Source organism: Carcharhinus amblyrhynchos, unplaced genomic scaffold, assembly GCF_965287045.1.
Source record: "Carcharhinus amblyrhynchos unplaced genomic scaffold, sCarAmb.v2.hapA scaffold_458, whole genome shotgun sequence".
Lineage (NCBI taxonomy): Eukaryota > Metazoa > Chordata > Chondrichthyes > Carcharhiniformes > Carcharhinidae > Carcharhinus > Carcharhinus amblyrhynchos.
This window is the reverse complement of record NW_027650198.1, coordinates 90,001-107,578: the sequence shown is the minus strand read 5'-3', so window position 1 is coordinate 107,578 and position 17,578 is coordinate 90,001. Positions and strand designations below refer to the sequence as shown.

General features: G+C 54.1%; 1 protein-coding gene across 1 annotated transcript in view; it reads right to left on the bottom strand.

Moving 5' to 3' along the window:
* The window catches only part of kcnh2b (potassium voltage-gated channel, subfamily H (eag-related), member 2b), a 91,568-nt gene that overhangs the window by 26,902 nt on the left and 47,088 nt on the right, over positions 1-17,578 (bottom strand). The window contains exon 8 of the mRNA XM_080183884.1: positions 8,821-9,014. Within this exon, the coding sequence (XP_080040010.1) occupies positions 8,821-9,014 (194 nt within the window). The remainder of the gene's footprint in view (positions 1-8,820; positions 9,015-17,578) is intronic.

The window sequence follows — 17,578 nt, the reverse complement described above, 5'->3', positions numbered from 1 at the left end:
ACCTCCCCGTCCCCTCTGAGACCCGCCCACCTCCCCACCCCCCCGAGAGACCCGCCCACCTCCCCGTCCCCTCTGAGACCCGCCCACCCCCCCGTCCCCCCTCTGAGACCCGCCCACCCCCCGTCCCCCCGAGAGACCCGCCCACCTCCCCGTCCCCTCTGAGACCCGCCCACCTCCCCACCCCCCCGAGAGACCCGCCCACCTCCCCGTCCCCTCTGAGACCCGCCCACCTCCCCACCCCCCCGAGAGACCCGCCCACCTCCCCGTCCCCTCTGAGACCCGCCCACCCCCCGTCCCCCCGAGAGACCCGCCCACCTCCCCACCCCCCCGAGAGACCCGCCCACCCCCCCGTCCCCCCTCTGAGACCCGCCCACCCCCCGTCCCCCCGAGAGACCCACCCACCTCCCCGTCCCCTCTGAGACCCGCCCACCTCCCCACCCCCCCGAGAGACCCGCCCACCTCCCCGTCCCCTCTGAGACCCGCCCACCCCCCCGTCCCCCCTCTGAGACCCGCCCACCCCCCGTCCCCCCGAGAGACCCGCCCACCTCCCCGTCCCCTCTGAGACCCGCCCACCTCCCCACCCCCCCGAGAGACCCGCCCACCTCCCCGTCCCCCCCGAGAGACCCGCCCACCTCCCCGTCCCCCCGAGAGACCCGCCCACCTCCCCACCCCCCCGAGAGACCCGCCCACCTCCCCGTCCCCCCGAGAGACCCACCCACCCCCCCGTCCCCCCGAGAGACCCACCCACCTCCCCGTCCCCTCTGAGACCCACCCACCTCCCCGTCCCCTCTGAGACCCGCCCACCTCCCCACCCCCCCGAGAGACCCGCCCACCTCCCCACCCCCCCGAGAGACCCGCCCACCTCCCCGTCCCCTCTGAGACCCGCCCACCCCCCCGTCCCCCCTCTGAGACCCGCCCACCCCCCGTCCCCCCGAGAGACCCGCCCACCTCCCCGTCCCCTCTGAGACCCGCCCACCTCCCCACCCCCCCGAGAGACCCGCCCACCTCCCCGTCCCCTCTGAGACCCGCCCACCTCCCCACCCCCCCGAGAGACCCGCCCACCTCCCCGTCCCCTCTGAGACCCGCCCACCCCCCGTCCCCCCGAGAGACCCGCCCACCTCCCCACCCCCCCGAGAGACCCGCCCACCTCCCCGTCCCCTCTGAGACCCGCCCACCTCCCCACCCCCCCGAGAGACCCGCCCACCTCCCCGTCCCCTCTGAGACCCGCCCACCTCCCCGTCCCCTCTGAGACCCGCCCACCTCCCCACCCCCCCCGAGAGACCCGCCCACCTCCCCACCCCCCGAGAGACCCGCCCACCTCCCCGTCCCCCCGAGAGACCCGCCCACCTCCCCACCCCCCCGAGAGACCCGCCCACCTCCCCGTCCCCCCGAGAGACCCGCCCACCTCCACGTCCCCCCCGAGAGACCCGCCCACCTCCACGTCCCCCCGAGAGACCCGCCCACCTCCCCGTCCCCCCGAGAGACCCGCCCACCTCCCCGTCCCCCCGAGAGACCCGCCCACCTCCCCGTCCCCCCCGAGAGACCCGCCCACCTCCCCGTCCCCCCCGAGAGACCCGCCCACCTCCACGTCCCCCCGAGAGACCCACCCACCTCCCCGTCCCCCTGAGAGACCCGCCCACCTCCCCGTCCCCCGAGAGACCCGCCCACCTCCCCGTCCCCCGAGAGACCCGCCCACCTCCCCGTCCCCCCGAGAGACCCGCCCACCTCCCCGTCCCCCCTCTGAGACCCGCCCACCTCCCCGTCCCTCTGACAGAGGGCGTCAGACACAAAGCTAAATCCCATCTCCTTCTGGTCTATCTCACCATCTCCATCACAATGTGAGAATGGATACGGTGACCACATGGAAAGATTTGATTCGTTCAATCCAGATACATCGAAACCCGACAGTGCAGGCGAGGCCATTCGGTCCATTGGATCTGCAGCAACAACAATCCCACCAAGGCCCAACCCCCATATTCACCTACACATCACGGGATGCTAAGGGGCAATTTAGCATGGCCAATGCACCTAACCCATGTGTCTTTGGACTGTGGGAGGAAACTGGAACACCTGGAGGAAATACAGGGAGAACGTGCAAACTCCACACAGGGATCCAAGCCAGGAATCGAACCCAGGTCCCTGGCACCGTGAGGCAGCAGTGCTAACCACTGTGTCACCGTGCTACCCTGAGTATATTCCCCAAACATATACATGGAAATAACCCCATCCTACTTCACTATCAGGACTTCCAGACTCACCCTGCACAAGAGCATGAGGAGCTGGAGAAGACCGCTTGGCCCATCGAGTCTGTGCTATTCAGTGCCATCATGGTCCTGGAATCTATTTTCCCACTCATTCCCTCTATCCCATAATTCCCCGAGAGGCCAAGCTCTGTCTGTCCCACAGCTGTCTATATCTCACTCAGGAGCATCCACACACATCCCTCCGAGGGGCTGAATTCCATGGATTCACACCCCTTTGAGTGAAGGTATTTCTCCCAATCTCACTCCTAAACAAACAGCCCTTTATCCTGAGGCTGTGGCCCGTGTTATCGATTCCCCTGACCAGTGTAAACAATCTCTCAGCATCCACCCTGCCAAACCCACTCAGAATGTGAGATTTTTCAATGCAATCTCCTCTAATTCTAAACTCCAGCCTCTGGTCAATGGACAATCCCCTTACCCCAGGGACAAATCCAGTGAACCTTCTCTGTGCCGTCTCCAATACAATTATCATCTATTAAATGTGGAGATCAGAATGGCAGCCGGTGTTCCAGATGTGGTCCCACCAAAACCCGGAATATCTGGAGCAGATGTTATTCTTGTATTCCAATTCCCCTGGCGATAAACACCAATCTGTTATTTCCCTTCCTGGTTGCTCTCTGCAGACTAGCTCCTGTATCTCTCAATATTTTAACTGCTTTACCTGGTCCCCCTGCTCTACCTGAGTAAACCTTACCCACAGAGGTGAAGTCATTGAAAAGATGGAGTGTTATTTTACTATCCAGCCCTCGCCAAGGCTGTGTCCTCTCCTTCAGCTCCTTCACTTCTCTCCAGATCCCCTTCACTGCTTTAACGCATCCCATTGGTTGAGCCTCTTCTGTTCCACCCCTTTTCCCCAGGGCCTTTCTCCAGCCACCCGCTCTGTGTGTCCCACCTTATCAGAGTGAAAACATCTGAGGTCTCTCACCTCTCCCCACCCTCTCTTTTCACAGGTGGTGAACTGTCCCCAGTGTGATCTACTTTCTGTTTTTCATTGAAGCATCTCTCTCTTTCCCAATATCTATCCCTCATGGAATGTCGGAATCTGGATTTCAGTTTATGCTCTAATGTGTTTTCATCCGCCATCTCTGCTGCTCTTCTCACTGTTTTCACTTTCTGCTCCCCAACATGAGTTCCTATCACTTCTGGAAGTGAGTTTTTAGACTCCTCCAGCAGAATAATATCTGTAAGAGCCTCATATGCCTTTCTATCTTTAGAGCTCTCATTCATCTATCAAAGTTGTTGTGCTTAATTCTTTCAAACTCGATATATGTCTGACCTGGTTCCCTCCTGACATTTCTGAACTGTTGTCTATTTGCTCCTGTTATCAGTTCATAAGCACTCAGAACAGCCTTCTTTACTTCATATTATCCCGACACCTCCTCTGACAGCGCTGCTCAGCCCCCTACCTACCCCTCAGTACCCCACCTACCCCTCAGTACCCCACCTACCCCTCAGCCCCCTACCTACCCCTCAGTACCCCACCTACCCCTCAGTACCCCACCTACCCCTCAGCCCCCTACCTACCCCTCAGCACCCCACCTACCCCTCAGCACCCTACCTACCCCTCAGCCCCCCGCCTACCCCTCAGTACCCTGCCTACCCCTCAGCCCCCTGCCTACCCCTCAGTACCCTGCCTACCCCTCAGCCCCCTGCCTACCCCTCAGTACCCTGCCTACCCCTCAGCACCCTGCCTACCCCTCAGTACCCCACCTACCCCTCAGCATCCTGCCTACCCCTCAGCATCCTGCCTACCCCTCAGCATCCTGCCTACCCCTCAGCCCCCTGCCTACCCCTCAGCACCCTGCCTACCCCTCAGCCCCCTGCCTACCCCTCAGTACCCCACCTACCCCTCAGCACCCTGCCTACCCCTCAGCATCCTGCCTACCCCTCAGCATCCTGCCTACCCCTCAGCATCCTGCCTACCCCTCAGCCCCCTGCCTACCCCTCAGCCCCCTGCCTACCCCTCAGTACCCCACCTACCCCTCAGCACCCTGCCTACCCCTCAGCATCCTGCCTACCCCTCAGCCCCCTGCCTACCCCTCAGCCCCCTGCCTACCCCTCAGCACCCTGCCTACCCCTCAGCACCCCACCTACCCCTCAGCACCCCGCCTACCCCTCAGCCCCCTGCCTACCCCTCAGCCCCCTGCCTACCCCTCAGCCCCCTGCCTACCCCTCAGCCCCCTACCTACCCCTCAGTACCCCACCTACCCCTCAGCCCCCTGCCTACCCCTCAGCACCCCGCCTACCCCTCAGCCCCCTACCTACCCCTCAGTACCCTGCCTACCCCTCAGCCCCCTACCTACCCCTCAGCACCCTACCTACCCCTCAGCCCCCCGCCTACCCCTCAGCACCCTACCTACCCCTCAGCACCCTGCCTACCCCTCAGCCCCCTGCCTACCCCTCAGCACCCTGCCTACCCCTCAGCACCCTGCCTACCCCTCAGCACCCTGCCTACCCCTCAGTACCCCACCTACCCCTCAGCACCCTACCTACCCCTCAGCACCCTGCCTACCCCTCAGCACCCCGCCTACCCCTCAGCCCCCTGCCTACCCCTCAGCACCCTGCCTACCCCTCAGTACCCCACCTACCCCTCAGCACCCTACCTACCCCTCAGCCCCCTGCCTACCCCTCAGCACCCTGCCTACCCCTCAGCACCCTACCTACCCCTCAGCCCCCTGCCTACCCCTCAGCACCCCGCCTACCCCTCAGCCCCCTGCCTACCCCTCAGCACCCTGCCTACCCCTCAGTACCCCACCTACCCCTCAGCACCCTACCTACCCCTCAGCCCCCCGCCTACCCCTCAGTACCCCACCTACCCCTCAGCACCCTACCTACCCCTCAGCACCCTGCCTACCCCTCAGCACCCTACCTACCCCTCAGCCCCCTGCCTACCCCTCAGCACCCCGCCTACCCCTCAGCCCCCTACCTACCCCTCAGTACCCTGCCTACCCCTCAGCCCCCTGCCTACCCCTCAGCACCCTACCTACCCCTCAGCACCCTACCTACCCCTCAGCACCCCACCTACCCCTCAGCACCCCACCTACCCCTCAGCACCCCACCTACCCCTCAGTACCCCACCTACCCCTCAGCACCCCACCTACCCCTCAGCACCCCACCTACCCCTCAGCACCCTACCTACCCCTCAGCACCCCACCTACCCCTCAGCACCCCACCTACCCCTCAGCACCCCACCTACCCCTCAGCACCCCACCTACCCCTCAGTACCCCACCTACCCCTCAGCACCCTACCTACCCCTCAGCACCCTGCCTACCCCTCAGCACCCTGCCTACCCCTCAGCCCCCCGCCTACCCCTCAGCCCCCCGCCTACCCCTCAGCACCCTACCTACCCCTCAGCATCCTGCCTACCCCTCAGCCCCCTGCCTACCCCTCAGCACCCTGCCTACCCCTCAGCACCCTACCTACCCCTCAGCACCCTGCCTACCCCTCAGTACCCCACCTACCCCTCAGCACCCTACCTACCCCTCAGCACCCTGCCTACCCCTCAGCACCCCGCCTACCCCTCAGCCCCCTGCCTACCCCTCAGCACCCTGCCTACCCCTCAGTACCCCACCTACCCCTCAGCACCCTACCGACCCCTCAGCCCCCTGCCTACCCCTCAGCACCCTGCCTACCCCTCAGCACCCTGCCTACCCCTCAGTACCCCACCTACCCCTCAGCACCCTACCTACCCCTCAGCACCCTGCCTACCCCTCAGCACCCTACCTACCCCTCAGCACCCTACCTACCCCTCAGCACCCTGCCTACCCCTCAGTACCCCACCTACCCCTCAGCACCCTACCTACCCCTCAGCACCCTGCCTACCCCTCAGCACCCTACCTACCCCTCAGTACCCCAACTATCAACCTGGATTCACATTACCCAGACCTCCACTATCCGTGTAGCCAATTTCTCAAAGGAAATGAAAAAGGCTTCTGCATCTTTTTTAAAGTTTGGTAATGTTTGAACATATTTGTACGGATCCCTATCAGGCAGTTGGCTACACCGAGCTTGTAAACTATCCCTTCCATCTTGTACTTCTGCTGTTTTGCTTCAAATTCCATCTTTCTCTTTTCTCTGATGTTCCTCTTGCCCTATCCCCGAGAGTTTCTATCCGATCATTCCAGCTTAAACCCAATTTCAGCCAATTCTACAAGTGTCACTCCTTTCTGTCTTCTAATCTTTCTTGGCAAATTTGGGAAGCACCTTCAACCCCTGACCCTCTTTCGCAACGTAAAGAGCCACTTTTGATTGAACCAGTTTGTTATTAGTTAACGGGATCTCCCGCTCCTCACTGAAGGTTTATTTAAAGATCTTGGAGTTTCTAACCCAGGACACGAGCTCCCCAATCTGTTACAAACGGGGGGCTGATTTCCTGTCTGAGAACTAACAAACAACCACTCAAAGAGAAGTAGCTCGCTTTATAATCTGTTAAAGTGTGTGTGCGACGGGAGAATATCTGCACTTCAGTAAATGTTAGTGGTTAGATCTCAATAAGCTCCGACATTCAGAGAAGATTCATAAAACCATAGAATCCTCCAGTGCAGAAGGAGGTCATTTGGCCCATTGACCACAATCCCACTCAGGCCCTATTCCCATGTATTTACCCTCCTCATTCCCATGACACCAAGGGGCAATTTAGCACGGCCAATCTGCCCTTTCTCTGAAAAGGCTAAAGTAACAGCTAACAATGACCAGGTGAACTAAACTATTGGCATGATGTGGAGATGCTGGTGTTGGACTGGGGTGGACACAGTTAGAAGTCTCACATCACCAGGTTAGAGTCCAACAGGTTTATTTGGAATCACAAACTTTTGGAGTGCTGCCCCTTCCTCACCTAACTGAAACTATTAACAAACTGAATAAAACACTATCCTAATGGAATGCTGGTTAGATAAATACTCTCTCCCTCTCTCTCTCACACTCTCTCTCACACTCTCTCTCACACACTCACACCCACTCTCTCACACACTCAGACTCGCTCTCTCACACACTCACTCACCCTCTCTCTCTCTCTCTCACCCTCTCTCTCTCTCACCCTCTCTCTCTCTCTCTCACACACACTCACTCTCTCACACTCTCTCTTTCTCTCACTCTCTCACGCTCTCTCTCTCACACTCTCACTCTCTCTCACTCTCTCTCTCTTTCACTCACTCTCTCACACACACTCACTCTCTCACACTCTCACTCTCTCTCACACACATTCTTTCTCACTCTCTCACTCTCTCTCACACTCTCACTCTCTCTCTCTTTCACTCACTCTCTCACACTCTCTCTTTCTCTCACTCTCACTCTCTCTCTCTCACACACTCACTTTCTCTCTCTCTCTCTCACTCTCTCTCTCTCTCTCACACACTCACTTTCTCTCTCTCTCTCTCTCTCACTCTCTCTCTCTCACACACTCTCACTTTCTCTCTCTCTCTCTTTCACTCTCTCTCTCTCACATAGAACATAGAACATAGAACATTACAGCGCGGAACAGGCCCTTCGGCCCACAATGTTGCTCCGACCAGTCTTATTTTTAAAAAAAAAACATTGACCCACTAATCTAAACCAATCCCTTTCCATCCATAAACCTATCCACGGATCTCTTAAACGCCCCCAAACTAGGCGCATTTACAACTGCAGCAGGCAGGGCATTCCAGTCCCTCACCACCCTCTGGGTAAAGAACCTACCCCTGACATCCGTCCTATAACTACCACCCCTTAATTTAAAGCCATGCCCCCTCGTGCTAGCTTTCTCCATCCAAGGAAAAAGGCTATCACTGTCCACCCTATCTAAGCCTCTAATCATCTTATATGTTTCAATAAGATCCCCTCTTAGCCGCCTTCTTTCTAACGAAAACAACCCCAAATCCCTCAGTCTCTCCTCATAGGACCTCCCCTCCATACCAGGCAACATCCTGGTAAACCTCCTCTGCACCCTCTCCAAAGCCTCCACATCCTTCCTGTAATGTGGGGACCAGAACTGCACACAGTACTCCAAGTGCGGCCGCACCAGAGTTGTGTACAGTCACACTCTCACTCTCTCTCACTCTCTCTCTCTCTCACACACACTCACTCTCTCACGCTCTCTCTCACGCTCTCTCTCACGCTCTCACTCTCTCTCACTCTCTCTTTCACTCACTCTCTCACACACACTCACTCTCACACTCTCACTCTCTCTCACACACATTCTTTCTCACTCTCTCACTCTCTCTCACACTCTCACTCTCTCTCTCTTTCACTCACTCTCTCACACACACTCACTCTCACACTCTCACTCTCTCTCACTCTCTCTCTCTTTCACTCACTCTCTCACACTCTCTCTTTCTCTCTCTCTCTCTCACACACTCACTTTCTCTCTCTCTCTCTCTCTCACTCTCTCTCTCTCACACTCTCACTCTCTCTCTCTTTCACTCACTCTCTCTCACACACATTCTTTCTTACTCTCTCTCTCTCTCTGTGTTTAGCCGATTCTATCTGTCTGGAATAATGAAGTATCTCACTGAGTGTTTACACAATCCCTGCTGTGTGGTTGGTGCTGTTATAAAGGCAGGTACAAGAGGCAGTACTCACATCCCGCAGGTTAAAGGTGATCTCCAGGTTAGACCAGAAATGGTCGGAGAATTCGGGATACATATCCAGTACCTCCAGGAGGTCCTCTCGCTGGATTTTGTGAAGGTCGCAGTAGGTCAGAGCCCGAACGTCGGCGTTAGATTTACCTGGCCGTGCGTACAGGTTGATTGGCTCCCCAAATACATCGTTTTTACCTGGAATTCACAGGAAAGAAACTGTCCGTCAACACCTGGGGGGGTGGGGGGGTCCCTGAGGGCAGTGGCTATCCACCCACACACACACACACACACACACATACTCACCCACACACCCACACACACTCACCAACACACAGACACACACATACTCACCCACACACCCATACACACACCCACACACACACACTCACCAACACACAGACACACACATACTCACCCACACCCACACACACACACACACACACCCACACACACTCACACACACACTCACCAACACACAGACACACACACACCCACACACACAGAAACACACTCACCCACACACACACCAACACACAGACACACACACACTCACCCACACACACACACCCACACACACACACCCACACACACTCACCAACACACAGACACACACCCACACACACACACACAGACACACACCCACACACACACACCCACACACACACCAACACACAGACACACACATACTCACCCACACACCCATACACACACCCACACACACACACCCACACACACTCACACACACACTCACCAACACACAGACACACACACACTCACCCACACACACACACCCACCAACACACAGACACACACCCACACACACACCCAGACACACACACACTCACCAACACACACACACACACACTCACCCACACACCCACACACACAGACACACACACCCAGACACACACATACTCACCCACACACCCATACACACTCACACCCACACACTCACTGACACACACACTCACCCACACACCCACCCACACACACACACACAGGGGAACAGATACAGTTTGAAGGGGTTTATTTTTGTATTTGAATAAGGCAGAAGCTTTAAGTTTAAATGTAGTTTATCGATGTAATTCTCTGCTCATTGACAAATGGTGCCAGGCTGGGGGACAGAGGGGATACGGGGCAGTTAGTGCCAGCGGGAAAACCGTTAGAATATTGGAATATTAATTCATACAGGGTGAGTGTGGAGCCGGATTCTCCCGATCCCTGTAATTCTCCGATCCTTGGCCGCATCCTCTCATCCCATCACCCATCAAGAGCCCTCCCAGGTCTGACCCACATCCCCCCCCCCAATCACTACAGGTGTGCTCATCCCATCTACCTGCACTGTCCCATATCCTGGAATGTTAGGATATTTCAAGCACTCATTCAGATATTTTTTAAACGTTGTAAGGTTTCCCGCCTCCATCACCCTCCCACACAGCACGTTCCAGATTCCCATCACCCTCCCACACAGCACGTTCCAGATTCCCATCACCCTCCCACACAGCACGTTCCAGATTCCCATCACCCTCCCACACAGCACGTTCCAGATTCCCATCACCCTCCCACACAGCACGTTCCAGATTCCCATCACCCTCCCACACAGCACGTTCCAGATTCCCATCACCCTCCCACGCAGCACGTTCCAGATTCCCATCACCCTCCCACGCAGCACGTTCCAGATTCCCATCACCCTCCCACACAGCACGTTCCAGATTCCCATCACCCTCCCACACAGCACGTTCCAGATTCCCATCACCCTCCCACACAGCACGTTCCAGATTCCCATCACCCTCCCACACAGCACGTTCCAGATTCCCATCACCCTCCCACACAGCACGTTCCAGACTCCCATCACCCTCCCACACAGCACGTTCCAGATTCCCATCACCCTCCCACACAGCACGTTCCAGATTCCCATCACCCTCCCACACAGCACGTTCCAGATTCCCATCACCCTCCCACACAGCACGTTCCAGACTCCCATCACCCTCCCACACAGCACGTTCCAGACTCCCATCACCCTCCCACACAGCACGTTCCAGATTCCCATCACCCTCCCACACAGCACGTTCCAGATTCCCATCACCCTCCCACACAGCACGTTCCAGATTCCCATCACCCTCCCACACAGCACGTTCCAGATTCCCATCACCCTCCCACACAGCACGTTCCAGATTCCCATCACCCTCCCACACAGCACGTTCCAGATTCCCATCACCCTCCCACACAGCACGTTCCAGATTCCCATCACCCTCCCACACAGCACGTTCCAGATTCCCATCACCCTCCCACACAGCACGTTCCAGATTCCCATCACCCTCCCACACAGCACGTTCCAGATTCCCATCACCCTCCCACACAGCACGTTCCAGATTCCCATCACCCTCCCAGGCAGCACGTTCCAGATTCCCATCTGGTGATGGTGAAGGTTTAAACTGATTCGGAGGGGGGGTGGGATCCTGAGTAGAGGGGGTGAAAGTGAGGGGGGCACAGATGGGGACTGCAATGCACGGCATCGTGGGGGTGGGGTGGAGCAGGGTTTGAAATGCGTATACTTTAACGCGAGGAGTATTCGCAATAAAGTGGATGAACTTGCAGCGTGGATCAGTACCTGGGACTTCGATGTTGTGGCCATTTCTGAGACATGGATAGGGCAGGGTCAGGAATGGATGCTGCAGGTCCCGGGGTACAAATGTTTTAGTCGGAGCAGAGAAGGAGGTAGAAGGGGGGGAGGGGTTGCATTGCTAGTCAAGGATTGTATCACGGTGTCAGAGAGGAAGTTTGATGAGGACTTGTCTGTTGAGGTAGTATGGGCGGAGATTAGAAATAGGAGAGGAGAGGTCACCCTGTTGGGAGTCTTTTATAGACCTCCTAAAAGTTCTAGAGAGGTTGAGGAAAGGATTGCGGAGACGATCCTGGTTAGGAGTGAAAGTAATAGGGTAATTGTTATGGGGGACTTTAACTTTACTAATATTGATTGGAATTGCTATAGCTCTAGCTCATTAGAGGGGTCAGTGTTTGTACAAAGCATGCAGGAAGGTTTTTTGACTCAGTATGTAGATAGGCCAACTAGAGGTGAGGCTATATTGGATTTGGTGCTGGGAAATGAGCCAGACCAGGTGCTAGACTTGGAAGTTGGTGTGCATTTTGGTGATAGTGACCACAATTCGATTACGTTCACCTTAGTGATGGGAAGAGATAGGCATGAACCTCGGGCCAGTAGTTTTAGCTGGGGGAAGGGTAATTATGAGGCTATTAGGAGTGAATTAGGAAGCATAGATTGGACTAGGAGATTACAGGGACTGGGAACGTCCGAAATGTGGAGTTTTTTCAAGGAGCAGCTACTGCGAGTCCTTGATAGGTATGTCCCTGTCAGGCAAGGAGGAATTGGTAGGGCTAGGGAACCGTGGTGCACTAAAAGAGTTGAGTCGATGGTTAAAAAGAAAAAGGAGGCTTATGTTCGGATGAGGCTTGAGGGCTCAGGTAGTGCACCAGAAAGCTTTAGATTGGCTAGGAGGGAGTTGAAGAGTGAGTTAAGAAGGGCTCAAAGAGGACATGAGAAGACTTTGGCTGATAGGATTAAGGAGAATCCTAAGGCGTTCTATAGATATGTTAAGAACAGAAGGTTGGTCAGGGCAAGATTAGGGCCAGTTATAGGCAGCAGAGGGAAGTTATGTGTGGAACCGGAGGAGATTGGAGAGGCATTGAACCAATATTTCTCTTCGGTGTTCACGCAGGGGGACATGAATATAGCTGAGGAGGACACTGGGTTGCAGGGGTGTAAAATAGACAGTATTACGGTTGATAAGGGGGATGTGCTGGATATTCTTGAGGGGCTGAAAATAGATAAGTCCCCTGGTCCGGATGGGATTTACCCTAGGATTCTCTGGGAGGCTAGAGAGGTGATTGCAGAGCCTCTGGCTCTGATCTTCAGGTCGTCATTGGTCTCTGGTATAGTCCCGGAGGATTGGAGGATAGCGAATGTTGTCCCATTGTTTAAGAAAGGGAACAGAGACTTCCCCGGGAATTATAGACCGGTGAGTCTTACTTCTGTTGTGGGCAAGGTTTTAGAAAAAATTATTAGGGATAGGATTTATAGTTATTTGGAGAGTAATGAATTGATTGGAGATAGTCAGCATGGTTTTGTAGCGGGGAGGTCGTGCCTTACTAACCTTATTGAGTTTTTTGAGAATGTGACCAAAGAGGTGGATGGGGGTAAGGCAGTGGACGTGGTATATATGGATTTTAGTAAGGCGTTTGATAAGGTTCACCATGGTAGGCTTCTGCAGAAAATGCAGATGTATGGGATTGAGGGTAATCTAGGAAGTTGGATCAGGAATTGGCTAGCAGATAGGAGACAGAGGGTGGTGGTTGATGGTAAATATTCATCATGGAGTTCGGTTACGAGTGGTGTGCCTCAGGGATCTGTTTTGGGGCCACTGTTGTTTGTAATTTTTATTAATGATCTGGATGAGGGTATAGTTGGGTGGATTAGTAAATTTGCTGATGACACCAAAGTCGGAGGTGTGGTAGATTGTGAGGAAGGGTGTCATAGTCTGCAGGGAGACTTAGACAGGTTGCAGAGCTGGGCCGAGAGGTGGCGGATGGAATTTAATGCGGAGAAGTGTGAGGTAATTCACTTTGGTAGGAGCAACAGATGTGTCGAGTATAGGGCTAACGGGAGGACTTTGAATAGTGTGGATGAACAGAGGGATCTAGGTGTATGTGTACATAGATCCCTGAAAGTTGGGAATCAAGTAGATAGGGTTGTTAAGAAGGCATACGGTGTCTTGGCGTTTATTGGTAGGGGGATTGAATTTAGGAGTCGCAGCGTTATGTTGCAACTGTACACAACTCTGGTGCGGTCGCACTTGGAGTACTGTGTGCAGTTCTGGTCCCCACATTACAGGAAGGATGTGGAGGCTTTGGAGAGGGTGCAGAGGAGGTTTACCAGGATGTTGCCTGGTATGGAGGGGAGGTCCTATGAGGAGAGGCTGAGGGATTTGGGGTTGTTTTCGCTGGAAAGAAGGCGGCTAAGAGGGGATCTTATTGAAACATATAAGATGATTAGAGGTTTAGATAGGGTGGATAGTGATAGCCTTTTTCCTCGGATGGAGAAAGCTAGCACGAGGGGGCATGGCTTTAAATTAAGAGGGGGTAGGTACAGGACGGATGTCAGGGGTAGGTTCTTTACCCAGAGGGTGGTGAGGGATTGGAATGCCCTGCCTGCTGCAGTTGTAAATGCGCCTAGTTTGGGGGCGTTTAAGAGATCCGTGGATAGGTTTATGGACGAAAAGGGATTGGTTTAGATTAGTGGGTCATTGTTTTGTAACTGGTCGGCGCAACATCGTGGGCCGAAGGGCCTGTTCTGCGCTGTAATGTTCTATGTTCTATGTTCATCACCCTCCCACACAGCACGTTCCAGATTCCCATCACCCTCCCACACAGCACGTTCCAGATTCCCATCACCCTCCCACACAGCACGTTCCAGATTCCCATCACCCTCCCACACAGCACGTTCCAGATTCCCATCACCCTCCCACACAGCACGTTCCAGATTCCCATCACCCTCCCACACAGCACGTTCCAGATTCCCATCACCCTCCCACACAGCACGTTCCAGATTCCCATCACCCTCCCACACAGCACGTTCCAGATTCCCATCACCCTCCCACACAGCACATTCCAGATTCCCATCACCCTCAGTGATTTATTTTTCTCAAACCCCCTCTGAATCTCCTGTCCCTCACCCTAAAACTCTGCCCCCTCGTGACTGACCCCTCAGCCAAGGGGAACAGCTGCTCCCCACTCACCCTGTCCAAACCCCATAACCTTATACACCTCAATCATGTCCCCCCTCAGCCTTCTCTGCTCCAGAGAAAACAACCCCAGCCTATCCAGTCTCTCCTTATTGCTCAAACCCTCCATCCCAGGCAGCATCCCTGGGGAATCTCCTCTGCACCCCCTCCAGTGCAATCACATCCTTCCTATACTGAGGTGACCAGAGCTGCACACAGTGCTCCAGCTGTGGCCTAAACATTACCTCCTTGCTCTTCTAGTCTATACCACGACTGATGAAAGTAAGTGTCCCATGAGCGTTAACTATCCTGTTCACCTGCTCTGCCTCCGTCAGGGATCTGTGAATAATTGCCCCAAGATCCCTCCATTCCGCTGAGCTTCCTGCCATTCATTAAATATTCCCTCATCTTGTTCCTTCTTCCAAAGTGCATCACCTCGTACTTACAGGGTTAAATATCATCTGCCATTGCTCTGCCCATCTGATCAACCCATCCATATCTCCCTATAACCTACGACCTTCTTCTTCACTATTAACCACCCGCCTAACCTTGGTGCCATCTGCAAACCTGCTTATTATTCCCCCCCCCCAACATGTTCATCTGTATCATTTATGATTTATGTATAAAACAGTCAGGTAGAACATAGAACATTACAGCGCGGAACAGGCCCTTCGGCCCACAATGTTGCGCCGACCAGTCTTATTTTTAAAAAAAAAACACTGACCCACTAATCTAAACCAATCCCTTTTCGTCCATAAACCTATCCACAGATCTCTTAAACGCCCCCAAACTAGGCGCATTTACAACTGCAGCAGGCAGGGCATTCCAATCCCTCACCACCCTCTGGGTAAAGAACCTACCCCTGACATCCGTCCTATAACTACCCCCCCTTAATTTAAAGCCGTGCCCCCTCGTGCTAGATTTCTCCATCCGAGGAAAAAGGCTATCACTGTCCACCCTGTCTAAACCTCTAATCATCTTATATGTTTCAATAAGGTCCCCTCTTAGCCGCCTTCTTTGCAGTGAAAACAACCCCAAATTCCTCAGTCTCTCCTCATAGGACCTCCCCTCCATACCAGGCAACATCCTAGTAAACCTCCTCTGCACCCTCTCCAAAGCCTCCACATCCTTCCTGTAATGTGGGGACCAGAACTGCACACAGTACTCCAAGTGCGGCCGCACCAGAGTTGTGTACAGTTGCAACATGACGCTGCGACTCCTAAATTCAATCCCCCTACCAATAAACGCCAAGACACCGTACGCCTTCTTAACAACCTTATCTACTTGATTCCCAACTTTCAGGGATCTATGTACACATACACCTAGATCCCTCTGCTCCTCCACTCTATTCAAAGTCCTCCCGTTAGCCCTATACTCAACACATCTGTTATTCCTACCGAAATGGATTACCTCACACTTCTCCGCATTAAACTCCATCTGCCACCTCGCAGCCCAGCTCTGCAACCTGTCCAAGTCACCCTGCAAACTTCGACACCCTTCCTCACAATCTACCACACCTCCGACTTTGGTGTCATCAGCAAACTTACTAATCCACCCAACTATACCCTCATCCAGATCATTAATAAAGATTACGAACAGCAGTGGCCCCAAAACAGATCCCTGAGGCACACCACTCGTAACCGAACTCCATGATGAATAATTACCATCAACGACCACCCTCTGTCTCCTATCTGCTAACCAATTCCTGATCCAAGTACCTAAATTACCACCAATCCCATACATCTGCATTTTCTGCAGAAGCATACCATGGTGAACCTTATCAAACGCCTTACTAAAGTCCATGTATACCACATCTACTGCCTTACCCCTATCCACCTCTTTGGTCACCTTCTCAAAGAACTCAATAAGGTTAGTAAGGCACGACCTTCCCGCTACAAAACCATGCTGACTTTCTCTAATCAATTCATTACTCGCCAAATAACTATAAATCCTATCCCTAATAATTCTTTCTAAAACCTTGCCCACTACAGAAGTAAGACTCACTGGTCTATAATTCCCAGGGAAGTCTCTGCTCCCCTTCTTAAACAATGGGACAACATTCGCTGTCCTCCAATCTTCCGGTACTATACCAGAGACCAACGACGACCTGAAGATCAGAGCCAGTGGCTCTGCAATCACCTCTCTTGCCTCCCATAGAATCCTAGGGTAAATCCCGTCTGGACCAGGGGACTTATCTATTTTCAACCCATCTAGAATATCCAACACATCCTCTGTATCAACTACAATACTTTCTATTTTACACCCCTTCACCCCAGTGACCTCCTCAGCTACATTCATATCGTCCTGCGTGAACACCAAAGAGAAATAATGGTTCAATGCCTCTCCAATCTCTTCCGGTTCCACACACAACTTCCCCCTACTGTCTGTAACTGGCCCTAATCTTGCCCTGACCAACCTTCTATTCTTGACATACCTATAGAACGCCTTAGGATTCTCCTTAATCCTATCAGCCAAAGTCATCTCATGCCCTCTTCTAGCCCTTCTTAACTCCCTCTTCAACTCCCTCCTAGCCAATCTAAAGCTTTCTACTGCACTACCCGAGCCCTCAAGCCTCATCCGAACATAAGCCTCCTTCTTCTTCCTAACCAACAAATCAACTTTTTCCAGTAATGAATGACTGTTTGGAAGCCTGGGATCTATTCTCTCTCTCCACATACCTGCTGAGTTTTTCCAGTGTTTTGTGTTTTTATTTTAGATTCCATATTGTTGGAGTTAATATCCTTCCTCAGAATGGCATTCATTTCCTCTCTAACCAGCAATCTGACTCCAGCTTTCTGTCTGTCCTTCCTCAGTACTGAATATCTCGGGATGCTCAGTTCCTGTCCCTGGTCACCCTGCACTGTGTCTCGGTAATCCCAGGTATATCATACCCGTTTCCATCTCTCTGTCTGATTAATTCACACACTTTATTGTGAATGCTCCCTGTGTTAAGGCACAAAG